Raw genomic sequence first — 27,990 nt, forward strand, 5'->3', positions numbered from 1 at the left:
TACAGGTTGTAATTGTCACTATAGATATGTATCTAGAAATTGGAGTTTCACGTGTTGATGATTTTAGAGAACTGGTAATATCTCTAACAGATAGTAGTGTATTTATAGACGATATCCAGGCTGTAATATTCAACTACCCCCTTTTGGGGACTAAACAATGTGTATTTATAGAGCTTCTTAACGATCTTATCAAGTTGTCTGGGCACACCACGTGTGGGTGGTATTGTACATGCACAAAGTGTCCTTTATGTGGATTTGTAAATTATTTTCTTCAACTAAATGCTTTACTGGAGAAAGAGTTGACGAGTGGGCAGCGAGTACCTTACCTAAAAAATTTGAGGAACACTTCAAGTCATATCAATCTGGTTTATCGTAGTGAGGGGTTTTGCGCTTGAAGCATGGTAGGAAGTGTATTTTTGATACCAAAACAGGAAGATGGACATTTTATAAGAGGACCTTTAACTAAGATACATGTTTTGAATAATATTGTTGACGTACCGTATAGCTTGATAAAAGATGTCTTGATAAATGAATTTAAGATGTTGTTAAAGGGATATGATTTAGATTATTCCGACATTGGAATATTGGTTAAAAGGACAGATACTGAGATAGAACAGTTTATTGTAAAAACACTGAGTAGTGAAGGTTACGACACTAATAAGATATCAATATGCACAAGTAATAAAAGCTACTCATCTGAGTGGCCTGCTGTTATTGTGTTATATGATGTTTCGTTATTATGGGACATCAGTAGACTTTATCTTGCAATCTCACGAGCCCGTGTAAAGTGTTCTGTTGTGTTATACCAAACTCCAGAAAGGAAGTATTCTAGTGACAGTAGTGACAGTGGTGACAGTGGTGACAGTGGTGACAGTGGTGACAGTGGTGACAGTGGTGACAGTGGTGACAGTGGTGACAGTGGTGACAGTGGTGACAGTGGTGACAGTGGTGACAGTGGTGACAGTGGTGACAGTGGTGACAGTGGTGACAGTGGTGACAGTGGTGACAGTGGTGACAGTGGTGACAGTGGTGACAGTGGTGACAGTGGTGACAGTGGTACTGCATTTAATAATATTATATCCAGATTATTAGATTTGTTGGAGCCTATAGCTCACGTGATAAGACATTAAATCTAGTTTCCAAGTACATATAATGCAAAGTTGATTTGTTCAAAGTTATTTACTTATGTTACTGTTTTATCTAATCCACAAGTTCCTTAATAACTTCAATTTCCTTAGTAAATTTTATATCAATGTTTTATGTTATGTATCAGTATTTTGTTTTTATAGTTTCTAAAAAAGGTTACTTACAATAATTGATATCACCGCACCACTCGTTCGATAAATATTCGAGTCCGAATATATCAAATCCAAGAATATTCAAATTAATTTTTTTGAAATGAAGGTTAATTTTCGCATTTATTTGATATGTTAAACATTCAATAGAGCCAAATTGTATTTGGCCATTCGAATTTCATTTACCCTGAAAAAATGAGAGTTCTAGCTTCTTAGATGACCGAGATATGAAGCATAGCGAGTTTATTCATTTTGGTATAAACTTGTTATGCGTAGGTACAGTATGTTGCAAAGCAATAAGTTTCAAATATGAAACACCGCGGTGGTATAAGACCCAACATTAAAAATATTATGTACACTGACTTTTGCCCCCCCCCCCCCCCCCCCCTGTACATTTAATCATGAATAGTGACAATATACCAATATTGTCAACTGTTTCATATCGGGGGTTATTATTATTCCACTTCCTTAACTGATATGATAACTGTGTAAAGAGCAATATTTAACTACTTTAATAAGGGGCAAGATGGAACATAACATCCCGATGTGTTTGTATTGAATCCCTTCGTACTTTTATATACAGCTGACTGATGAATGGAGATACATATCAATGATACAACTTACACACCAAGTCAGTATTGAATATCTGAGAATCAGATAAGAAAGCTGTTATTACGTGATATTATCATGCCATCAGTGGCAAGTCAGTATTGAATATTTTAGAGTTTTACATATCGTTTTTTGACCGTGCTAACCGACTTTTATTCGTGTCCTATGATGTTTTATTTTAGGTGATATTTACACTGTGTACACTGTATTTAGTAAACATTTATACTGAATTAAGTAACTTTGAATATGTTTCTTAAATGTAAATGTAAATGTCAAAAGTCAATTAATTGAAGTTTGCGGTTTGGCCGTTTGGTGACTGGAATTAAATAAATCCAAAGAATCTCTTTTTTATTTCTAAGGAATTTGGCTTATTGATATCACTGATCTAAATTAATTTCCTGAATGTATGAATTTTCCTTATTATTAGAATGATAAAATGGGGTCTGGTACTGGCTTTGATCATGATGATCACTGGGACAATTAACACAATTTCTGCTAAGTAAGTACACTTTTATCATTGCTTTCAATCGAGCTTTATCAGTGAGTGATCTTAAAAGGTTTAACCTTCATCAGAAAGAATGTGAAAATGGCGTTCCGTTTAAGCGGTAAATTGAACTTAGTGCTTATCGGACATAAGGGAAATAAGGGATATTTGTAAAGTGTAAAATATACGTGTCGAGTGGACACTGTCCAACATATAACAGCCTATTATATTCTAATATTTACAAATTATGGGCATGTGATGATATTCAATACTTTGTGTGACGCAATGGAAGTTTTCTAGTACAGAACTCGCGTGCACCAATCTTGCATATTACATTTCAACTTCCGTTTGTGTATTCTTGTGACTTCTCCAGAACTCACGGTTCCATATACTGATACTTTATACTTACAATATGACGTCAAATGTTGCACATCAAAACTCAAAAGTATTAGCAGAAGTCCGAACAGCAGGGTCATGGGAAACTAAAACTCACCACTTCATCAAGTTGTTCAGAAATATTTCTAATCTGTAAGAGTCTTTCGCAATTCATTTTATAACAACAGGAATATGTTAAGAAGAAAGCAACAAACATTAAGATTCAGAGACGAGAATAAAATAAATGTAATTTCCAATCCTTCTAATATTACAGGTTTGCAGACGTGTCCGCAAGTTATGGTGCTGACAAATGTGAATCCTTTAGGCGCACTTTCTACCATCCCTTCTTTCAAGTGGGTATACTTTAGGCTGGTTTGTTTGTGAACTATTATCTGTCAAGACAGTGGACTTTTTCGTCACATAACTCGAGGCGATGTTTTCGCTCAATTTGTAACGTATAGGTAATCATGTAAACAGTAAAGATTTAATCATCTGTGAATTAATTAAATTAGGGCGTGAAGCTGTGGTAAGATATTGGACTAGTGCGTGAACTATTCTAAGATATAATCGAAATGTTCTAGGGAACGCGCATGCGCAACCTATATATGAAGGCAGATTCAGGATGGGGGCAACGTTACAACTCAGTGAAAACATCCTCTGCATAACTCTTGTTTTATAATACCTTCCGGGAATTATATCCACTAAAAGTCTCGGACACTGAGAGCTGATAATTTGCCGATATATCCCGCAAGGGAAGCCAAGACCTCAGACTGGCTGGCGGCAAGTTGTAAAACAAATAACACTGGCGTTCTATATATTAGACACTATATTGTATCATGCGCACGTATCGGATTACACCCCTTCCAATTCGGAACCGGAAAATATTATAATACATAATACCTCCGGTTCTCCGGGCCGCAAATTCCCTCCAGCAAGCTGTCGGGAATTATCAAGCGGAGCCCGAAGAGCCGAAGGCATTATTATATTATAACCCTGTCTGAAGACGCCCCTGAAACGGTCTACTGTATATTTTACTGGAAGACGCAAAGGATAAAGTTGTTTGTTTCATTGCGCTACACGCGCGCGCGCCGGCCGTCGCGTACATGACAGCCAGATTTTAAGTTTACCGGCTTTAGTTTTACCGTTTTACATCGGTTGCCTATCGGATACTATCAGTGCATATCGCATCTGATAGGTAAGATATGCATCCGATATGAAACTATGAACATAAAATCGGTGAAAATGCGGGTCCGTGTCCGCATGCAATGAGTTTACTCGCGCGCCATAATTATTACATGTATTAAATTACAAATTTGATGTCAGTCAATTCGATTTATTTCGATGCTCTTCTCTCAGCCGGACTACATGACTATAAAAGCAATCATCTTATTTGAGGCTAGCTTATTTTCAGTAAATTTAAAATCTGGCTCGTCCCAAATTCCCAAAAGTTACACCTCGCAAATTTAAAACAGGGGGCTCCGACAAAATTAACCAAAACTCCCCTCAGGCGATACTGATGTTTATTGGGGAGTCAGGGTGTTTGGTTGTCTATCATCTAACAGTAGTGGTAGCTAAACGCAAAGGAGAAGAACCTCAAGTAGCGGGAGAGGGTTTCAAACCTTACTTTTTGCTGGTTCCCGCACTTTGCGATCTCACTGCAACCAGCATGTTGTATCTGGGGCTGAGCCTCACGTACGCCAGTGTAGCTCAAATGATGAGAGGTAACTTTAACCAATGAGAGGAAGCACACGAGTCTTAACATGGTCACATGACATGGTCACATGACATGTTCACATGAGTGTTCTTTTATATCCTGGGGACCTCCGGCTCAAATGTTTGAAAACACTGAACATATGGCAGAGTAATTGTTTTAGTAATCCACCCTAAATAGAACAAGTCCTTACTCTCAAACCTTTCTCCCCAGGAGCTGTGATAATATTTACCGGACTACTAGCTAGGGTAGCTCTAAAACAGAGGTTTGAGAGACACAATGTGTTGGGAATGTTCATTATTGTCATCGGACTAATCTACGTGGGGCTCTCTCAGACCTTACACTTCCGTGAGTACTCAGTACACATAATTATTACGCATAATTATTACACATAATTAATACACATAATTAATACACATAATTAATACACATAATTAATACACATAATTAATGCACATAAATAATACACATAATTAATACACATAATTAATACACATAATTAATACACATAATTAATACTCGTGAATACTAAGTACACATCTGTTATGAACATATCATACGAATAACACATAATCAAAGTTGTTAATGTTAAGCGTTTTCTGTTATATTGCAGAACTATTGTAATAACAATAACCCAAAGTGGTTTGTCTGAAAAGTGTTAGATAAGGTTGTGTAACTACACAATAATGGTCGACCTGATATCTGTGTTAAGAAATTAGGCGGAGAAATGGAGAAATTGTTGTTTTCTTGAAACTGTTGTTTTTTTTCTTGACATCTTATACTTTTAGCGGAGTTTGGTTGCCGGTAAATCTCAGCCTCAGGTTTTTCGATCCACAAATTACTTTTACTTTTGAAACTTAAGTCTGTTATCCATTCCACATGTAAATGTATGTAATATGTATAATTATATAAGAAACACAACAAATACCCAAAGTATATAATGTTATTTATAATATTTAATAATATAGGGGGGGGGGGGGGGGGGGGGGGGGGGGGGGGGGGGGGGGGGTCAACCTCATTTTACCTCATGAGGCCAGCCAAAAAAGGCAAAATTGGGATGAGGTAAAATGAGGTAAAATGAGGTAAATAAATCTAGTTTTCTAAGCCTTTTTTAGAGACAAAAAAGGTTTATTCGAAGTCATTATACTATAATTCGAGGCTGTGCATGGTCTCCCATGATATTTAATGGTTTATTAGGGGTGATGTGGTCCCTGGGAAGGGGCATTCCCAGTTTAACCTACTTACTCTCCAAACTTGGGGTAAATACAACTTCGCATTATAATTATTGTTTATGAAAAGAAAATTGAACATTTCAATTTCCATGATCCATTAGGAAATTGTTAATAGCACTTGCTAAGTTTTGTAAAGGAATTAGCAATAACTTTAGTGTCACTTTGGCAGTTGCCAATTTATGGGGATATTTCCGCATTGCATGACATGGACCATTTAAATAATATCTTAGTTTGATATTGCGATTATCGAGTCACTCTGAAACAAATTGTGTCTAACTAGACCAAATTTAAACAACAGTTGTGCATGGAACTGGATTGGATATCTACATGAATTTAGTCGAAATCAGGAGGTGACCGGGATTGGCAATTTTGAGCTATCCCGGTCCCGGTCAAATGCTGATTTATGATCCGGTCCCGGTCCCGGTTAATTCAGGATTCTTGGTCCCGGTCCCAGTCCCGGTCAATCACTCAAATTTGCCGGGATTTTGACCGGGATCTTTTACATAATTTCATTCACTGTGATTTTAAGTTTTTCCTTTCATTCATTGTGAATTTCATCTTTAAACATCCTCTGAGCCAAATAAAACAATGTTTAAAATTGCTAAACAAGTTTGAGTAATAAATTATGATCAGCAATCGACCAGAATTCCCGGTACCGGGATTGGCAATTTTGAGCCATCCCGGTCCCGGTCAAGTCACATTTGTATCCCGGTCCCGGTCAGGCCTGAAATCATGTCCCGGTCACCTCCTGGTCGAAATTGCATCTAGTGAAAGGTTTCATAATAAATTACTCATATAAACTCATACTTGATACAATTCTAAGTTCTTATCATGTACATGTTCAATGTTCATGATTCGCTGTAGAATAAAGGGCGGTTCACAAAACCACTTTTCGTTCAAATAATTAGATATCACCTCTAATTAGTTGCTCTATAGGATCAGGAACAACCAAACAATATTTTGTGTCTACGGTTTCGTATAATACTGACTTGGGCCACGCCCATATTTTTCACCAATTTTTAACAGGTAAAATTATCTAAATCGTCAATTTAGTCACGGAGGAGTTTGGAAGGAGTTATAAATGTGTGCTCCTCTACTATAAACAGTAGGAAATGGTTAACTTTAGTCGAGGTTTCAGGTCTCTACAATGTCGGGAAGTTCCTGCAGGAATTTGCGCATTGCGCTGAAGCGCAAGATTCACTGCGCCAAAAGCGAAGGTCGTAGAGACATGAGACCTTGACTAAAGTTAACCATTTCATACCATTGGTATCAGAGTATGCCACTTTCAGAGTCCTGAACACACTCCTACAGCTCTTAATCGTCAATTATATAAATTTTACCTGTTAAAATGTATCATCTTTAACTGATACCAATTTAGTCCACCCACCTCTGAATATCGGAACAGAACCGTTTACGTTGGATGAGTACAGGAAAGCAAAGTCCAGCATAAAGGAAGGGAAAGCATGGGGTGACGACAACATAGCCCCAGAAGTCTTAAAACGATGCGACCTTGATCAAATTGTCTTAGACTTCTGTAACAATGCTCTATTGAAAGGTGAGAAACCAGACCAATGGTCAACTGCCAACATCATACCAATTCCAAAGAAGGGCGACCTTAGCGAACCAATGAACTATCGGGGAATAAGCTTGTCATCCCTAGTTGCCAAGTCTCTAAACAAGATGGTTCTAAACCGGTTGAAGCCAGAAATCGAGACAATTCTGCGTAGAAACCAGAATGGATTCAGACCAGGAAGGTCAACAACTCAACAGATATTGGTACTGAGACGTCTTATAGAGGGTGTCAAGAGTCGGAAACTGCCAGCTGTTCTGACATTTATAGACTTTAAGAAGGCTTTCGACAGTGTACATCGTGGGAAAATGCTAAAGATTCTAGAAGCTTACGGCATTCCAGTCAAAATCGTGCAGCTTATACGGCTCATGTACGAGAAGACAATGGCCAAAGTCCTAACTCCAGACGGAGAAACTGAATTGTTCGAGATACTTGCAGGTGTGTTACAGGGTGATACCTTAGCACCTTACCTCTTTGCAATAGTCATCGACTACTGTATGAGGCAAGCCATAGGCGATGATGCGGAGCGACTTGGACTCACCCTCGAACGTAGAAAAAGCAGAAGAGTGGGGCCCAAGATCATCACCGATGTGGACTTTGCAGATGATATAGCACTTATATCTGAGGACATGGACAAGGCTAACGAGTTCCTGCTCAGAGTAGAATCGGCGGCAGCAAGCGTGGGACTACACATAAACGAAGGCAAGACCAAGGTCATGACACTGAATATGGAGGATCGATCTAGCGACCTACAAAGTCGATCCGGGGAAGCCATAGAAAATGTAGATGATTTCATCTACTTAGGCTCCTGGATTGAGAGCACAGATAGGGAGATAAGGGTTAGAAAGGGAAAAGCGTGGGGTGCCCTACATAGACTGAAGGATATCTGGAAATCCAAACTCTCAAAGAGCCTAAAGATTAGATTGTTCATAGCGGCTTGTGAATCAGTACTGCTCTACGGATCAGAAACCTGGACACTGACAAAGGCTCAAGAGAAAAGTTTGGACGGGACATACACAAAGATGTTGCGTATGGTGCTGGGTATCTCATGGAAGGACAAGGTCAGCAATATAACTTTGTATGGTAGCCTCCCAAGGCTGTCAAACAAGTTACGAAGCAGGAGATTAAAAATAGCGGGACACTGCATCCGACATCCTGAACTACTTGCCAGTGATTTAGTCTTATGGGAACCTACGCACGGTAGAGCACAGCAAGGCCGACCAAGACAAAGCTACTTGTCTATGTTACTGAAGGAAGTTGGGACAAACTCTAAAGAGGAACTGCGAACCCTGATGCGGGACAGGGATATATGGAGGGGGTTTTCTGGCGTAGATCGGACTTAGCTCCGACATAGTAGTAGTAGTAGTAATTTAGTTTAAAACACTGTTAGTATTAAAAAAGAACATATAACTTCACACCAAACTAACGCACAATATGATAATATAAAAAAGGAAGGTTTTCCTTGGATTCCGAATTCAACTTTGATTATATCCTGGCACTGATTATCATTTCTCGATTGTTCTCCATTTTCCAATGCAGTCAGCAAGTTCCAATTTAGGTAGACTAGGTTTTCGAATCTTCATATTATGTTCAGAAGCAGGCCAGAAGGGGTTGTTACCAGAGGAATATCTTCTTGGAACAAGGAATTAATGAGGTCTTCATTTATTTCTTCATAACTCGTCACTGACAGTCCGGACAGGATGAGCATTGACGACATCCACTGATTACTTCATAGCTCGTCATTGATAGGATCAGTATTAAATGAGGTCGAATGATTACTTCATAGCTCGTCACTAACTGGATCAGCATAACATGACTAACAACTAACGAGGTCCAGTGATCTCTTGCTGATACGTCAAAACAAGATAAGTAAATAGCTATAAAATCGAAAAAAATAAGCTTAGAAATTACAGAGTACAAATGCCTTCTTCACAACTAACTCTTTGGCCTCATCTTTTTAAATCACTCATTCCCTCTGAAACAAGATAATGCTTAGGACTAGGAGGAACTTAGTTAACTTCTTGTATAATTCGGTAAGAGGAAAATTCCTTAGTAAGCTAACATTCTTTTGTAGGATGTTACCACTTATCATATCTGTTATCCAGCATAATCCCACAACTAGACCCTCTTATTCTGGAGTCTTGACAATGACAGCAGCAATGTACACTATTTTGATGGTCCAGGTCTCCAAGAAAACCTTTCTCTTTATATTCTCATATTGTGTGTTAGTTTGGTGCGAAGTATTATTTTCTTTTTTTAAACTAACAGTGTTAAACTAAATTGATATCAGTAAAAGATGATATATTTTAACAGGTAAAATTCATACAATTGACGATTAAAAGATATGGGAGTGTGTTTAGGACTCTGAAAGTGGCATACTCTTATAGCAATGGTATGAAATGGTTAACTTTAGTCAAGGTCTCATGTCTCTACGACCTTCGCTTTTGGCGCTGTGAATCTTGTGCTTCAAGCGCAATGCGCAAATTCCTGCAGGAACTTTCCGACATTGTAGAGACCTGAGACCTCGACTAAATTTAACCATTTCCTACTGTTTATATTAGAGGAGCACACATTTAGAACTCCTTCCATACTCCTTCGTGACTAAATTGACGATTTAGAGAATTTTACCTGTTAAAAATGTTTGCCGAAATTTACCTCATTTTACCTCATGAGGCCAGCCAAAAAAGGCAAAATTGGGATGAGGTAAAATGAGGTAAAATAAGGTTGACCCCCCCCCAATATAATATGTAATAATATAATATGTAATAATATAATATGTAATAATATAATATGTAATTATATAATATTTAATTATATATTATGTCATTATATAATATTTAATTATATAATATGTAATTATATAATATGTAATTATATAATATATAATTATATAATATGTAATTATATAATATGTAATTATATAATATGTTGTACCTGTGTTACGACTGCAGTCAGGTCCCAGACCATCCGTTTCAAAACTAGTTCCCCCAACACAAGTCACTACGCTAGCTCCGCCGTTCAGCTGATCCTCTTCTGAACACACAACTAGTTCCCCCAACACAAGTCACTACGCTAGCTCCACCGTTCAGCTGACCCTCTTCTGAACACACAACTAGTTCCCCAACACAAGTCACTACGCTAGCTCCGCCGTTCAGCTGATCCTCTTCTGAACACACAACTAGTTCCCCCAACACAAGTCACTACGCTAGCTCCGCCGTTCAGCTGACCCTCTTCTGAACACACAACTAGTTCCCCCAACACAAGTCACTACGCTAGCTCCACCGTTCAGCTGACCCTCTTCTGAACACACAACTAGTTCCCCCAACACAAGTCACTACGCTAGCTCCACCGTTCAGCTGATCCTCTTCTGAACACACCACTAGTTCCCCCAACACAAGTCACTACACTAGCTCCGCCGTTCAGCTGATCCTCTTCTGAACACACAACTAGTTCCCCCAACACAAGTCACTACGCTAGCTCCACCGTTCAGCTGATCCTCTTCTGAACACACAACTAGTTCCCCCAACACAAGTCACTACGCTAGCTCCACCGTTCAGCTGATCCTCTTCTGAACACACAACTAGTTCCCCCAACACAAGTCACTACGCTAGCTCCGCCGTTCAGCTGACCCTCTTCTGAACACACAACTAGTTCCCCCCAAACCCACAAGTCACTACGCTAGCTCCACCGTTCAGCTGATCCTTTCTGAACACACAACTAGTTCCCCCAACACAAGTCACTACGCTAGCTCCGCCGTTCAGCTGATCCTCTTCTGAACACACAACTAGTTCCCCCACACAAGTCACTACGCTAGCTCCGCCGTTCAGCTGACCTCTTCTGAACACACAACTAGTTCCCCCAAACAAAGTCACTACGCTAGCTCCACCGTTCAGCTGACCCTCTTCTGAACACACAACTAGTTCCCCCAACACAAGTCACTACGCTAGCTCCACCGTTCAGCTGATCCTCTTCTGAACACACAACTAGTTCCCCCAACACAAGTCACTACGCTAGCTCCACCGTTCAGCTGACCTCTTCTGAACACACAACTAGTTCCCCCAACACAAGTCACTACGCTAGCTCCGCCGTTCAGCTGACCCTCTTCTGAACACACCACTAGTTCCCCCCCAACACAAGTCACTACGCTAGCTCCACCGTTCAGCTGACCCTCTCTGAACACCAACTAGTTCCCCCAACACAAGTCACTACGCTAGCTCCACCGTTCAGCTGACCCTCTTCTGAACACACAACTAGTTCCCCCAACACAAGTCACTACGCTAGCTCCACCGTTAAGCTGATCCCTCTTCTGAACACACACTAGTTCCCCCTACACAAGTCATTACGCTAGCCCCCCGTTCAGCTGACCCACTTCTGGTACACACCACTAGTTCCCCCCAACCAAGTCACTACGCTAGCTCCACGTACAGCTGAATCCTCTTCTGAACACACAACTAGTCCCCCAACACAAGTCACTACGTGCTCCCCGTTTAGCTACCTCTTCGAAAAAAAACAAATAGTTCCCCCCCAAAACAAGTCACTCGCTAGCCCGGTTCGCTGACCTCTTTGAAAACCAATATTTCCCCCAACACAAGTCATAGCTAGCTCCCCGTTTGCTGATCCTTTCCCCCCCAACACACAAATAGTTCCCCCAAACCAATTTACTAACCCAGCTCCCCGTTCGCTGAACCCCTTCTGAAAACAAACTAGTTCCCCAACACAAATCACTACGTATCCCCCCTTCATGACCTCTTTGAACACACAACTGTTCCCCCACAATCCTTCGTAGTCCCCGTTCGTGACCTTTCTGAACACACAATAGTTCCCCCAACAAAAGTCACTATCTCCCCGTTCAGCTGACCCCCTTTTAAACACCCAAATAGTTTCCCCAACCCCCAAAGTCCCCCTACCTGTCCCCGTTACTGATCCTTTTGAACACAAACTAGTTTCCCCCCCAAACAAGTCCCTCCTACTCCGGGCCCTTCAGCTGCCTCTTTGAACAAACCCAATGTTCCCCCAAAAAAGTCACTCGCTAGCTCCCCGTCAGCTGACCCCCCTTCGAACACAAAATTTTTCCCCCCCCCACGCCCGGCCCCCCCCCCCCCCTAGTTCCCCCAACCAAGTCACTCGAGCTCCGCGTTCAGCTGACCCTTTTGAACCACCAATAGTTCCCCCAAAACATCCTACGCTAGCCCACGTTCAGTGACCCTTTGAACACAAACTAGTTTCCCCCCCAACCAAGTCACTCGCTAGCTCCCGTTCAGGACCCCCTTGAACACACAAATTTTCCCCCACACAAGCACTAGAGTCCCCGTTTAGTGCCCCCCCCTTTGAACACACAATAGTTCCCCAAACAAAGTCAAGCCCTATCTCCCCGTTTGCTGACCCCCTTTTTTAACAACCCAAAAGTTCCCCCCACAAGTCATACGCTAGCCCCCGTTTTAGTAATTTTAACCACAAAACAAAACCCCAAAACCAAAACACAAACCCCCCCCCACCTTTCCCAAAAAAAAATTTTAAACAATTTTACTATAAAAGGGGGGGTTTGACCTTTAAAAAACAACTTTTTAAACAGTTTCACCAAAACACCACCGTTTTACAATCCCTTTTAAAACACAAAAGCCCCAAACCAACACCCCAACCCCCTTTAACCTTTAACACCCAAACCCCCCCCCCCCAACACAAACAATCACAGCCCCCTTCAGGGGGGGGGGGATCCCCTTCTACCAAATAGTTCCCCCCCCCAAAAGCAACCACCCCCCCCACCCCTCTTTGAAACCAAACCCCCCCCAATTCCCCACCCCCGGGGCCTTTTTACCCCCCCCCCAAACAACACACGACCCCCCCCCCCCCCCCCAAAAAAACCTTTTTTTTCCCCTTTTCCCCAACCCAAAATCCCCCTTTTTTAAACCCGGAAAAAACCATCCCCCCCCCCCTTTTTTTTTTTTCTGAAACAAAAAACATTTTCCCCCAAAAAAACCCAGGTCACTTTTCCGAGCTCCCCCCTTCAGGATTTGAACCCCCCTTTTTCTGAAAAACCCAAAAAACTAGTTCCCCCCAACAAAAAAGTCCCTAGCTAGCTCCCCCTTTTCCGCTGTCCTCCGAACACAAAAATAGTTCCCCCCCAAAACCAAGTCACTAAAATCCCCGTTTTTCTTCCCTTTTTAACACCAAAAATTTCCCCCAAAACCTTTCGTAGCTCCCGTTCAGTGATCCTTTTTGGAAACACACAACTAGTTTTCCCCCAAAAAACCCCAAAAACCCACCCAGCTCCCCCCTTTTTGCTGCCCCCTTCTGAAAAAACAAAAATAGTTCCCCCCCAAAAACAAATTTACGTAGCTAGCCCTCCCGCCTTCAGGGTGACCTTTTTTTTAAAACCCCCAACCTTTTTCCCCCCCCACACATCCCCTACCCGCTAGCTCCCCCCCCCGGTTTAGCTGTCCTCTTTGAACACACAATATTCCCCCCAAAATTCACAAGCCCCCCTACGCTAAACTCCCCCGTTCAGTACCCTCTTCTGGAAACACAAAATAGTTCCCCCAACCCCCAAAGTCATACGCAGCTCCCCCGTTCAGTGATTTTTGAACACACAACTAGTTTTTCCCCCAAAAACAAGGGGCCTTTTCGCTCTCCGCCTTCAGTGGGGGGAACCTCTTCTGAACACCCCAACTAGTTCCCCCCAAAAAAACCCCGTAATACGCTAGGGGTCCCCCTTTTTGTGACCTCTTCGAAAAAACAAACAGTTCCCCCCCCAAACAAGTCACTACGCTTGCCCCCCAAAACCGTTTTAGCGACCCCCCGACCCAATAGTTTCCCAAACAACAAGGGCCACTCGAGCTCCACCGTTAAAGCTGACCCCCTTTGAAAACACCAAAATGTTCCCCCCCCCCCAAAACAATTTCCCCCAAAGCTAGCTCCACCCGTTTTAACCTCCAAACCCAACTTTTTCCCCCAAACCGCTCCTATCCCCGTTTTTTTGACCCTTTTGAACACACAAAATGTTCCCCCCCCAAACAAAATCACTACGCTGTCCCCGTTTTAGTGATCCCCTTCTGAAAAACCCAATTTTGTTTTCCCCCCCCAAAACAAGTTTCCCCCTACGCTAGCCCCCCCGTTCAGGGCGACCCTTTCTGAACAACAATGTCCCCCCAAAACAAGTTTCCCTGCTACCCCGTTCAAGCTGACCCCCTTTGAACCACAACTAGTTCCCCCCCCAAAACCCAAATCACTACCAGCTCCCCCGTTCAGGATCCTCTTCTGAAAAACACAAATATTTTTCCCCCCCCCAAAAATCACTAAAAGCTAGCTCCCCCGTTTTGGTTTCCCTTTTGAACACAACTGTTCCCCCAACACAATCAAATACCCGTTGCTCCCCCGTTCCCCCGGTCTCTTATAACACACAAAAATAGTTTTTCCCCCCCAAAACCACAAGGTCACTTACGCTTCCCCAAAGTTTCAGTGACCCTCTTTTCGAAACACAACTAGTTCCCCCCCAAAACGTCATGACTTTCCCCCCCTTAGTGACCCCTTTGAAACCCCCTAAAACTAGTTCCCCCCCCCCAAAAAGTCCCCCCTACGCTAGTTCCCCCGTTCGTGAAACCCCTTTTCTCCCAAACCAAACTAAAATTCCCCCAAAACACAAGTCACTAACGCTAGCTCCGCCGGTTTTTTCAGTGACCTCTTCTGAACCCCCCCAAAAAAAAAACAGCCCCCCCCAAAACCCCAAAAACCCCTTTGTTGCCCCGCCCGTCCAAATTGCCCTCCCTTCTAAAAACCCCCCAACTAGTTTTTCCCCAACCCAAACATTCCCCGTCCCCGTTTTTCCCCAAACCTCTTTCTGAAAACAAAAACCGTTTTTTCCCCCCCAACACCAAAATTAAACCTACCCCCACCCCTTTTCCTGCCCCCCGAACACAACGTCACCCAAAAAAACCCCTTTTTCCCTTGCCCCCCCCCGTTCCCGCTGACCCTCCCCTTTTGAAACCCAAAAATAGTTCCCCAACCAAGTCACTAGCCCGCTCCCCGTTTTACTGACCTCTTCTGAAACCCCAAACTAGTTTCCCCCCCCAAAAACCAAGTCCACTCGCTAGCTCCCCCCGTTTTGGGGGACCCTTTCGGAAAACCCCCCCCAAAAAAAGTTTCCCCCCAAAAACAAAAGGGCCCCTCGGGTAGGGGTCCCCGTTCAGCCGCCTTTCTGAAAAAAAAAAAGTTTCCCCCAAAACAAAGTTCACTCGCTTTTGCTCCGCCGTTAGATCACCCGAAACACCCCCTGTTTCCCCCCCAAAACCAAAAAGTCACTTCCCCACCCACCCTTTTGCTGAAAAACCCCTTCTGAACAAAACAACAGTTCCCCCAACACAAGTCCCGTAGCTCCCCCTTCACGACCTCTTTTGGGGAAAAACAAACTATTCCCCCCCCCACAAAGTTTACCCGCTGCTCCCCGTTCACTACCCCTCTTTAAAACCCCAAAAAGTCCCCCCAAATTTCCCCCCTTCGCCCTTTGCTCCCCCCCCTTCAAGCGACCCCTTTTCTGAATCCCCCTTAAACTGTTCCCCCCCTTTTTCCCCTCACTTCCACTTTCCCGCCGAAAAAGAAACCCCCCCTTTTATCCCCCTATTCCCCCCAAAAAAGTCACTCGCTAGTCCCCGGGTTCCGCGAACCCCCCGAAAAAAACCCCCAAAATTTCCCCCCAAACAAATCCCCTCCCCCTTAGGCTCCCCCCAGGGGTTAGCTTTACCCTTTTTCTAAAACCACAAAAACCCCCCCGTTCCCCCCCCCCCCAAAAAAAAGGGCACTACCCGGGTTTGCCCCCCCCTTGTTTTGCTGACCCCTTTTCTTTTTTGAAACACAACAAAACTTCCCCCCCCAAAAACCCAAGTCACTTTTTAGCCCCCCGTTAGTGACCCCCTTAACCCCAAAACAAACTTAGTTCCCCAAAACCCCAAATTCACCTTTTCGCTAAGCTCCCCCCCTTTTCAGCCCCGATCCCTTCTGAAACACAAAAAACTAGTTTCCCCCCAACAAAGGGGAAATACGCTAAGCCCCCCCTTTTTGGATATCCTCTTTTTTAAAACCCAACAACTGTTTTCCCCCAACACCAAGTCAAAATCGCCCCGCTTTAACCGTTAGTGACCTCTTTAACCCCCAACCCGTTCCCCCAAAACACAAGTCACTACGGGGGTTCCCCCCTTTTTAAATTCCCTCCTTCTGGGAAAACACACAAAAAGTTTCCCCCAACCCAAGTCACCCTTTTCGCTAAATCCCCCGTTTTGCGGGGGGCCCCCGAAAAACAAAAATAGTTTCCCCACCAAGTCCTACGCTATCCCCCGTTTTTAGGGAACCCCCTTTCCCGAACAAACCACTTGGGGGTTTCCCCCCCAACCCAAAAAGTCCCAAAAAGGGGTTTGGGGCTCCCCGTTCAAGCTGACCTTTTTGAAACCCCAAACTTTTCCCCAAAACCCAAATCAAAGCTGCTCCACGTTTCAGTGACCCCTTTTTTGAACAACCACAACTAGTTTCCCCCCCAAATACAAGTCCAAAACGGCTAGCTTCCCCCGTTAGCTACCTCTTTGAACAAAAAAACTAGCCCCCCCCCAACAAAATCCTAAAACCTAGCTCCCCGTTTCGCTACCTCCTGATCACCAAAAAAAGCCCCCAACAACAAGCACACCCCTTAGCCCACGTTCAAACGGACCTTTTTAAAAAAATAGTTTTTCCCCCCCACAAAATCTACGCTAGCCCCCCCCTTACTGACCCCCTTCTGAACACACAAAAAATGTTTTTCCCCCAAAAACAAGTTTTACTTACCCAGCTTCCACCTTCAGCACCTCTTCTGAAAACCCCAACAATTTCCCCCAACACAAAAATACTACGCAACTCCCCGTTCGCTGTTTTTCTTTTAACACACAAAAAATTTTTCCCCCAAACCCCAAGCATACGCTAGCTTTCACCCTTTTACTATCCCTTTGAAAACAACTACCCCCCCCCAAAATCCCCCCCCGTTCCCCGCCGTTTTTTAGGACCCTTTCCCCCTTTTGAACACACAATTTTCCCCCCAACCCAAACAAGCAACTGCCCGGCTTCCCCCGTTCAGCCTGACCCTCTTTAAACCCATATTTTCCCCCCCAACCAACACTTTCCAAGTCCCCCCCCGTTTTTGCTGTTTCCTCTTTTTTGAAAAAAACAAAAACTGTTCCCCCCCCAAAAACCCCCAAAGGGGGGCATTACGTTTTGACACCCGCCCCTTAAAAAACCCCGACCCCCCTTCTGAAAAACAAAAATAGTTCCCCAAACCAATCCTTTCCTTTCTCCCGTTCACGGACCCCCATTCTTTTAAAAACCACCTATGTTCCCCCCAACACGGTCCTACGCTAGCTCCCCCGTTCAGGGGAACCTCTTTTTTTAAACAAAAATTAACCAACAAAGTCACTGATCCCTCCCCGGGGTTAGTGAACCTTTTTCTAACCCAAAACCAAACTATTCCCCCCAACAAAAAAGTCATCGCTAGCTCCCCCCGTTAGCTGTTTTTTTTTCTTTTTTGAACACACAAAATAGTTTTTTCCCCCCACCCCCAAAAAGTCATCGCTAAAAAGGGTCCCCCCCCGTTTAAACTGAACCCTTCCCGAACACCAAATTTTCCCCCAACACAAGTTCACTCGCTTGCTCCCCCTTCAGTGCCTTTTTTTCTGAACACAACTAGTTCCCCAACCCCCAAGTCCCCTTTTTCTCCCCCCCCGTTCAGTGACCCTTTCGAAACACCAACTAGTTCCCCCAAAACCCAATATGCCAGCTCCCCCGTTCGTGACCCCCTTTTAACACCAAATAGTTTCCCCCCCAAAAAAAAGTCACTACGCCCCTAACATTTCCCGCCTTCAAAATTTCCCCTTTTGAACACACAAAAAGCCCCCCAACACAATATACGGCTTTTAGCTCCACCCTTTAGCTGACCCCCTTTTTAACACCCAAATAGTTCCCCCAACACAATCACTACGTAGCTCCCCCCCGTTCAGCGATCCCTTCTGAAACACAAAATATTTCCCCCCAAAAAAACCCCACAAATCACTTGCTCCCCTTTCAGCGAATCCCTTCTTCTGAACACACCAAAAACCCCAGTTTCCCCCCCCAACCACCCAAGGGCCAATGCTCCGCTTGCCCCCTTCAGTGACCCCCTTTTAAACAAACAGTTCCCCCAAACAAACCCAAATTCACTCCTAGCTCCCCCGTTCAGCTGACCCCCTTTTAAAAAACACAACTAGTTTTCCCCCCCCAAACAAGTCACACCTAGCTCCCCGCCTTTCGTGACCCCCTTCGAAAAAACCCCAATATTCCCCCCCCACAAGGAATTCCTAAACCCCCCCTTCAAAGGTCCTTTTGAACACCAACTTGTTCCCCCCCCAAACCCCCCAATCCTAGCCCCGCCGTTAGTTTATTCTTCGACAACACAATAGTTTTCCCCCCAACACAAAACACTACGCTAGCTCCCCGTTCAGCGAACCTTTTTTTCCCAAAAAAAACTTTTCCCCCCCAAAAACAAGTCACCCTGTCCGCCCTTCACTTTCCTTTTTTAAAAACCCCAATTTCCCCCCCCACAAGCCTACGCTAGCTCCCCCCCTTTTAGTGACCTTTTTTGAAACCCCAAAAGTTCCCCCCCCCCCAAAGGGTTACTACGCTTTTTTGGGCCCGGCCGTTCCATCTTTTGAAAACACCAACATTTTCCCCCAAAAACAAGTCACTGGGGTTTTCCCCCCGTTTTCAAGCTGATCTCCCTTTTGAAACCCAACCAAGGTTCCCCCCCAACACAAACCTCTAGCTGGGGCCCCCGTTCAGTGATCCTTTTTGAAAAACAAACTATTCCCCCCAACACAAGTCAACACCTACCCGCCCTTCAGTGATCCCCCTTCGAACCCCAACAAACAATTTTCCCCCAAAACCCAACCCCACTACGCAGCTCCGCCGCCTTTTAGCTGTCCCCTTCTAACCCAACTAGTTTTCCCCCCCACAAGCACTACCTTTCCCCGGGGGGTTCGGGGAAACCTTTTCGAACCACAAAAAAAGTTTCCCCAACCCACCAAGTCACGGTATGTCCCCTTAAGAAAACCTTTCCCCCCAAAAACCCAATTTTCCCCCAAAAATACAAGCTTCTCCCGTTTCAGGATCCTCTTTGAACCACAAACTATTTCCCCCCCCACATGTTAAAACGCTACCCCCCCCTTTTCAGGACCCTTTTGAAAAAACAAAATATTCCCCCAAAAAAAAATACTCGTAAAACTCCCGGCCCGTCAGGTCCTTCTGAAAAACAAACGTTCCCCCCAAACAAGTCACTACCTAGTCCCCCCGTTCGCTGATCCCTTTTTAACCCCACAACTGTTCCCCAACCCAAAAATCCCTACGCTAACTCCGGTTCAGGACCCTTTACCAAAAAAACATTCCCCAACAAAGACAAAATCAAAACTCCGCCCTTACTGACCCCCTTTTTGAAACAAACTATTTTTCCCCAACAAAGTCATACGCTGCCCGCGTTCAGGGTTCCTCTTTTGAACACACAATAGGGCCCCAACACAAGTCACTCGCTGCTACCGTTCAGCGATCCTTTCGAAACCCCCAAACTAGTTCCCCCCAAAAAAAGTCAATACGGGGAGGTCCCGTTCAGCTGACCCCCTTCTGAACACCCAATAGTTTTTTCCCCAAACCCCCAAGGTTCCCCTCGCTGTCCCGTTTTAGTTTGATTTTCCCTTTTTTTTAAACAACAAAAAAAAGGGTTTTCCCCAACACACGTCAACCCTACCTGCTCCGCCCCTTTTGGATTTTCCCCTTCTGAAAACCACCCATTTTGTTCCCCCAACAAAGTCCCCCCCCCCTACGAAACCCCCCGTTCAGCGAATTTCCTTTTTGTAACCAACAAAATTCCCCCCAAAAAATCCCCCGCAATTTTCCCGTTACCCCCTTCTTTTAAAAACCAAAAATAGTTCCCCCCCACCAATCACTCGCTAGTCCGCCCTTTTTCCTGCCCCCTTCGGGAAAAAAAACCACCAAAAGTTCCCCCCCACAAAGTTTCCCCCCTAGCTGGCTCCCCGTTTTTAATTGGCCCCCTTTTAACCCACCTGTTCCCCCAAAGTACAGCAGTCCCCCCAAGAACCCCCCAACCCCAAAACAGTTCCCCCCCCCCCAAAAATCACTAAGGTAGCCCCGGGCCCCCCCTTTCAGCTAATCCCCTTTTTAAACAAACAATGTTTTTCCCCCCCAAAAAACAAAAGTCATACCTGCTCCCCCGTTCAGCTGAAACCTCTTTTTGAAAAAAACAATATTCCCCCCCAAAAACAAATCCCCCCTACGCTTTCTCCCCCCCGTTCGTGACCTCTTCTGAAAAAAAAAAAAAACTATTCCCCCCCAACCAAGTCACTTTCGCAGCTTTCCCCCCCCCCCCCCGGGTTTTTAGCTGACCCCCTTTGAAAAACAAAAACTAGTTCCCCCACCAAAAAGTATACGCTCTCCCCCCTTCAGCTGACCCTCTTTTTTGAACCCACAATAGTTTTCCCCCCAACACAAGTCCCTACGCCCCAGCTCCACCCTTCGCAAAACCCCGCACCAAAATAGTTCCCCCAAAACCAAGGGGCCTTCACGCTAGCTCCCCCCGGGGTTCAGCGGGGTCCTTTTGAAAACAAAACCCCAAACCCCCTTCCCCCCCCCCAAAACCCCCTTTTTTAAAAAAGTTCCCCCCCGTCAACCCCCTTTTTCCCCCCCCCCGGTTCCCCCCAAAAAACCCCCGGCCCCCCTTTCCCCCAAAACCCAAAAACCTTTCCCCCAACCCCCTTTTTTTTTTTTTTCCCCCCCCTTTTTTTAAACCAAAACTAACCCCCCCCCAAAAATTTTTCCCCCCTTTCCCCCCAAAAAAAAACCCCCCCAAAAAAACCCCCCCCCTTCCCCCCCCTTTTTTTTTTAAAACCAAAAGTTTCCCCCCCCAAAATTTTTTCCCCCTTTCCCCCCCGGGGCCCCCCCCCCCCCCTTTTTAAAAAACCCCCCGGGGCCCCCCAAAAAAACCCAAAATTTTTTCCCCCCTTTAAACCCTAGGCCCCCCCAAAAAACCCCCCGAAAACCCCCGGTTTCCCCCCAAAAAACCCCCTTTCCCCCCCCCCCCCTTTCCCCCTTAGCCCCCCCCCAAAAAACCCCCCCCCCCAAAAAACCCCCGGGAACCAAACCCCCAAAAAACCCCCCCCCCCCCTCCCCCAAAACCCCCCCAACCTTTTTTCCCCCCCCCCGTTCCCCCCCTTTTTCCCCCCTTTTTTCCCCAAAAAAACTAACCCCCCACCCAAAACCCCCCCCCAAACCCCCCCCCCCAAAAACCCCCCCCCCCCAAACCCCCTTTTTCCCCCCCCCCCCCCAAAAATTTTTAAAAATTTTTGGAAACCCAAAAAAAAAAAAAATTTTTTTTAAAAAATTTTTTTTCCCCCCAAAAATTTTTTCCCCCCCGTTGGGGAACCCTTTAAAACCCCTTTTTTTTCCAAAAAATTTTTTTTCCCCAAAAAACCGGGAAAAAAAAACCCCCCGGGTTTTTAAAAACAACTAACCCCCCCCAAAAAATTTCCCCCAATTTTTCCCTTTTTTAAAAAATTTTAAAATTTTTGGGGGCCCCCCGGGGGGGGGGGGGGGGGGGGGGGGGGGGGGGGGGGGGGGGGGGGGGTTTTTTTTTTTTTTAAAAAAAAAAAACCCCCCCCTTTTTTAAAAAAAACCCCCCCCCCCGGGGGCCCCCTTTTTTTTTGGGGCCCCCCCCAATTTTAAACCCCCCCTTTTTTTCCCTTTTTAAAAACCCTGGGCCCCCCCCCTTTTTTTCCTTTCCCCCTTTTTTTTTTTTTTAAAAAAAAAAACCCCCCCCCCCCCCCCGTTAAAATTTTTCCCCCCCCTTTTTTTTAAAAAAAAAACCCCGGGGGTTTTTTTTAAAAAATTTTCCCCCCCAAAAAAAAAACCCCCCTTTTTTTTTAAAACCCCCAAAATTTTCCCCCCCCCCCCAAATTTTTTTAAAAATTTTTTTAAAAAATTTCCCCCAAAAAAAAAAGGTTTTCCCCCCCCCCCCAAAAAAAAAAACCCCCCCAAAAAAAAAAAGGGCCCCCCCTTTTAACCCCCAAAAAAACCCCGGCCCCAAAGGGGGCCCCCCCCCCCGGGGGTTCCTTTTCCCAAAAAAAAAACCCCGGTTTTTCCCCCCTTCCCCGGGGGGAAAAAAAAGGGCCCCCCCCAAAAAAAAAAAACTTTGGGGTCCCCTTTTGGGAAAAAAATTTTTCCCCCCCCCCCCCCCCAAAGCCCCTTTTTAAAATTTTGGCCCAAAAAATTTTAAAAAAAATTTTTTTTGGGGGTTTTTTTAAAATTTTTAAAAAATTTTTTTTAAAAAGCCTTTTTCCCCCGGGAAAGGGAACCCCGGGCCCCCGGGGCCCCCAAAAAATTTTTTTGGGAAAAATTTTTTGAAAAAACCCCCCCAAAAAAAAAAACTAATTTTTTAAATTTTTCCCTTTTGGGGTTTTTCCCCCCCCCTTTTGTTCCCCCGGGGGAAAAAAAAAAAAAAAACCCCCCCAAAAAACAAAGGGGCCCCCCCCTTTTTTTAAAATCTCCAAATATTAGCATTTCCGTCGGTCATGATATTTGGATGGAAGTCATCATGTTTATTCATACATTCATTTAGACGGTATTTTGAGGTACCACTGGAAACCTCTATGTCGATCTTTCCCGCGTTTCCCTCGTTCCCGTAGAAGATGATCCTCAGGTTGCCCTGCGAGTGTGTCTGTATCTCCAGGGGAGAAGACTCTATGTTGACTTTTGTATCTTTGGTAACTGTTATCCAGCCTGTGGGAATTTAAGTAAGCGGATAGTTAGAATTTGTATTTGGGCATAGTTACAGCATAGTTACAGCATAGTTACAGCATAGTTACAACATAGTTACAGCATAATTACAGCATAGTTACAGCATAGTTACAGCATAGTTACAGCATAGTTACAGCATAGTTACAGCATAGTTACAGCATAGTTACAGCATAGTTACAGCATAGTTACAGCATAGTGTTTAGTGACCCACACGTGCACGACGCACCTCATAAACTGAAGATTACCAAACGATAGAAATAGACAATTCTGCCAGTATTTATAAAGACAACAACTTACTCGACGAGCAAGCGTTCATTTGCGGAGCGGACGAAGACTGACACGATAAAACTAATAACAGTGAAGTAATAGTGAAGTCTGAAAACTACTAACCGCTATCAATTCCAGACCCTGAGGTGAAGCCGAATATCCAGTAGATCACTACAAAGCGCTTTATAGTCATTGTAGAGATCCTCTTCATCCTGATATAATGTTAGAAAAATGAATTTAAAGAATGTCTCTACATATTTTTACTTTGGGTTAGAAAAATATAGCATTGCAGCAGTGGCTTCTCGAATCCTACGGACTTCAGCATTCTAACACGCTACTTTAAGTAGTTTGCTAGTTTACACGATAACATAACAATCTTGAGATACATGCATTAGGTGATAGAACTAATAAACTATGTTTCGGTTACAACTAGAACGTTATATTGCCTCGAGTCATATCGCCTTGGTAACGCTATGTTCGCGTGCTCAGGTTAAGATAACTACCCAACGACATAACGACTCAAAGGTAAAGATATAAAGATAACGATATAACTAGATAAAGAGATAACGAGATATCGAGATAAAGAAATTAATTGTAAAAAAGTCAAAACAACTTAGATGGTACTGGTTACAATTAATAGAAATGGCACTGGTTACTGCTAGACCGGTTAGAAATGGTACTGGTTAGTGGTTACTGCTAGAACAAATAGAAATGGTACTGGTTGCTGCTAGACTGGATAGAAATGGTACTGGTTGCTGCTAGACCGGTTAGAAATGGTACTGGTTGCTGCTAGAACAGTAATTATATTGCCTAAGTCTCGCGTTGTTAAGCTACTGACTTAGTCCAAATAGAGGTCTACTGACTCTAGAATTCTGCTTATAGTCCAGCTATACGAAATGCCGACGTGGTTCATTTTAATGAGGTTGTGACCAGCGTATTGGTTGTTGATCTGCTTAACAATAGACTAATTGATCAATTGGGGTCTTCTCGTGGTTATGTAGTGGCTAAAGTCATGACAAGGTCACCGTATAATTTACAAATGCTTATAAATTATATAATTGCCACTGTTATAAATATTCGGGCCCCAACTTTGTTAACGATTCAATATAATATGATTTGCTTACAAATCATCTCAGTTGAAGAGGGCGAGAAATATAACCAATGTTAATTTGAATAAGTGAAATAAAAATAGTGTAATAAGTTTTTAGAATATCAAGTTCAGCAACCTTGTGGTCCTAGTAAGTTTGCGAGTTATTTATAAGTGGGTTGTTTGCCATTATTTTGTGCACTCCTCAGTACATCTGATAACAATAATTAACAATAGTTAAAACCGCCTCTGTTATTACTGGTTATTTTAAATTATTATCCATATTTTACTTTATTATAGGTCATAACTAAAAGTGAACGTCTGGTCCAGCTGGACAGCAATTCTGGGAGGTAACCTTTATCAAAATATAAATTAAGAGTAGTGATTGGGGTAAGAATCAGTCCTAGAATAAGAATAATAAACTAGTAACACCTCCTCTAGTAACACCTCCTCTAGTAACACTTCCTCTAGTAACACTTCCTCTAGTAACACCTCCTCTTACCTCTAGTAACACCTCCTCTAGTAACACCTCCTCTAGTAACACCTCCTCTAGTAACACTTCCTCTAGTAACACCTTATCTAGTAACACCTCTTCTTACCTCTAGTAACACCTTATCTAGTAACACTTCCTCTAATAACACTTCCTCTAGTAACACTTCCTCTAGTTACACCTCCTCTAGTAACACCTCCTCTTACCTCTAGTAACACCTCCTCTAGTAACACCTCCTCTAGTAACACCTCTTCTAGTAACACCTCCTCTAGTAACACCTCCTCTAGTAACACCTCCTCTAGTAACACCTCCTCTAGTAAAACCTCTTCTAGTAACACCTCCTCTAGTAACACCTCCTCTAGTAACACCTCCTCTAGTAACACTTCCTCTAGTAACACCTCCTCTTACCTCTAGTAACACCTCCTCTAGTAACACCTCCTCTAGTAACACCTCCTCTAGTAACACCTCCTCTAGTAACACCTCCTCTAGTAACACCTCCTCTAGTAACACCTCCTCTAGTAACACCTCCTCTAGTAACACCTCCTCTAGTAACACCTCCTCTAGTAACACCTCCTCTAGTAACACCTCCTCTAGTAACACCTCCTCTAGTAACACCTCCTCTAGTAACACCTCCTCTAGTAACACCTCCTCTAGTAACACCTCCTCTAGTAACACCTCCTCTAGTAACACCTCCTCTAGTAACACCTCCTCTAGTAACACCTTCTCTAGTAACACCTCCTCTAGTATCACCTCCTCTAGTAACACCTCCTCTAGTAACACCTCCTCTAGTAACACCTCCTCTAGTAACACCTCCTCTAGTAACACCTTCTCTAGTAACACATCCTGTAGTAACACCTCCTCTAGTAACACCTCCTCTAGTAACACCTCCTCTAGTAACACTTCCTCTAGTAACACCTCCTCTAGTAACACCTCCTCTAGTAACACCTCCTCTAGTAACACCTCCTCTAGTAACACCTCCTCTAGTAACACCTCCTCTAGTATCACCTCCTCTAGTAACACCTCCTCTAGTATCACCTCCTCTAGTAACACCTCCTCTAGTAACACCTCCTCTAATAACACCTCCTCTAGTAAGACCTTTCTCTGTTCACATCGCCACTATTTCAGCTGGAGACTCAGCAGCCGCAGCCGCTGGAAATAAGGACGCTAGAAGCCCTATGATAGGATCTGTGTTGATCCTAGCTGCTCAACTGATAGTCGCCATTCAGATGATAACGGAGCAGAAGTATATCAGTCAGTATGACGTACCCGCTTTGCAGGTTGGTGTATATCAGTCAGTATGACGTACCCGCTTTGCAGGTTGGTGTATTACAGCAAGTATACTGTGGAAGTTTTTAGAGTTTGTAGGTACATGTTCTGCTTTCTATTTACTTTCTATTTATTCCGGTTATTGATACCAGGCTGCTGACTGACTGCCAGGCTGCTGACTGACTGCCAGGCTGCTGACAGACTGAATTTTCTCAGGTTGTGGGGTGGGAGGGGACCTGGGGTCTGATATCATCGCTCTTACTAAACCTTATCTTTTACTACATCCCTCAATTCCCTCAACAGATTAGTTCTGTTATCTCTGATTTTAACCAGGTCAGAGTCATACTTCTTTATTTGGAATGTTACTTAAAAAAAGACAAAATAGTTTAAGGCATTACTAAATCTTTGCCTCTTGAGTCTTGATGTCTTTACTGTCATGGCGTTGTCATGGCGTTGTCATGGCGTTGTCATGGCGTTGTCATGGCGTTGTCATGGCGTTGTCATGGCGTTGTCATGGCGTTGTCATGGCGTTGTCATGGCGTTGTCATGGCGTTGTCATGGCGTTGTCATGGCGTTGTCATGGCGTTGTCATGGCGTTGTCATGGCGTTGTCATGGCGTAAGTAACACAGTAGCTTTTGATAACCAACAAAATCGTTAATCAGGACGCAAGTGTCAACATGAGTGATCCTTACTGCAACGAGAGCAACATTAAGGATGTACTTAATCATCTGGAGAACCCTATAGATGGTCTGCTGCAGGTGGTAGTGATAATATTATGAGATTTCACGAATGATTCGGGCGACTGAGCTATCTGATTTATACCATTTTTCTTGGGTTTATGTCACAGTTGCACACATTACATAATCACTAAGGAGCCTCACAAATCACCCTCACCATTGATGTGACGTCACCAAAATACAGTTTCCCTCTTACATTATACATTATACATTATACATTATATACATTATACATTATACATTATACATTATACATTATACATTATACATTATACATTATACATTATACATTATACATTATATACATTATATACATTATATACATTATATACATTATATACATTATATACATTATACATTCCCCTTCAGGTAATACACAGTAAACAACTGATACTGGCCTCGGTGGGCCTCATCCTGAGTATCGCTGTGTTTAACTGGTCGGGTGTGAGCGTCACCACCTATCTCAATGCTACTACCCGCATGATCATTGGTAATTCAACTATTTCAACTATTTCAAAAGTTCCAACAACAATTTCAAGAATTGTCAGTAACTATAGCAACCAACCAAATATCAATTTCCCCGTCCTTAAACCCCGACCCTCCTCAGATTCCCTGAGGACGATCCTAGTTTGGGGGTTTGGGCTATGTGTGGGGTGGGAGAACACAAACCCTCGTCGTATTGGGTACGAGCTTGCTGGGTTCGTGCTACTTCTCATGGGAACATTCATCTACAAAGATATTATAATAGCTCCAGGTTGGTTACTGTATTATATATTCATCTACAAAGATATTATAATAGCTCCAGGTTGGTAATGGTTACTGTATTATACATTTTATTAAATATTTATTTTGTTGTTTGTTAGGTACACTTTATCTTATAGCTACAGTCTATGGATATCATAGTTGCAGTATTTTGTTGTCGACGATATCTGAGTAAGGGTTTCATAAGGCGAGACTTTAGAGTGAGGCCATCGGCTAAATGGTAGGGCTTACCGGCGCGCACTAACAAATTATAGATAGTAG

General features: G+C 43.6%; 1 protein-coding gene across 1 annotated transcript in view; it reads left to right on the forward strand.

Moving 5' to 3' along the window:
* Positions 1-2,330: 2,330 nt before the first annotated feature.
* The window catches only part of LOC134812228 (solute carrier family 35 member F6-like), a 47,048-nt gene continuing 21,388 nt past the window's right edge, over positions 2,331-27,990 (forward strand). The window contains exons 1-9 of the mRNA XM_063819493.1: positions 2,331-2,403; positions 3,038-3,116; positions 4,271-4,484; positions 4,688-4,822; positions 26,089-26,240; positions 26,446-26,562; positions 26,893-26,988; positions 27,337-27,457; positions 27,575-27,721. Of these exons, the coding sequence (XP_063675563.1) occupies positions 2,333-2,403; positions 3,038-3,116; positions 4,271-4,484; positions 4,688-4,822; positions 26,089-26,240; positions 26,446-26,562; positions 26,893-26,988; positions 27,337-27,457; positions 27,575-27,721 (1,132 nt within the window). The 5' untranslated portion in view covers positions 2,331-2,332. The remainder of the gene's footprint in view (positions 2,404-3,037; positions 3,117-4,270; positions 4,485-4,687; positions 4,823-26,088; positions 26,241-26,445; positions 26,563-26,892; positions 26,989-27,336; positions 27,458-27,574; positions 27,722-27,990) is intronic.

This window comes from Bolinopsis microptera, chromosome 3 (assembly GCF_026151205.1).
Source record: "Bolinopsis microptera isolate Bmic1 chromosome 3, MBARI_Bmic_1.0, whole genome shotgun sequence".
In the NCBI taxonomy this organism is placed as follows: Eukaryota; Metazoa; Ctenophora; class Tentaculata; order Lobata; family Bolinopsidae; genus Bolinopsis; species Bolinopsis microptera.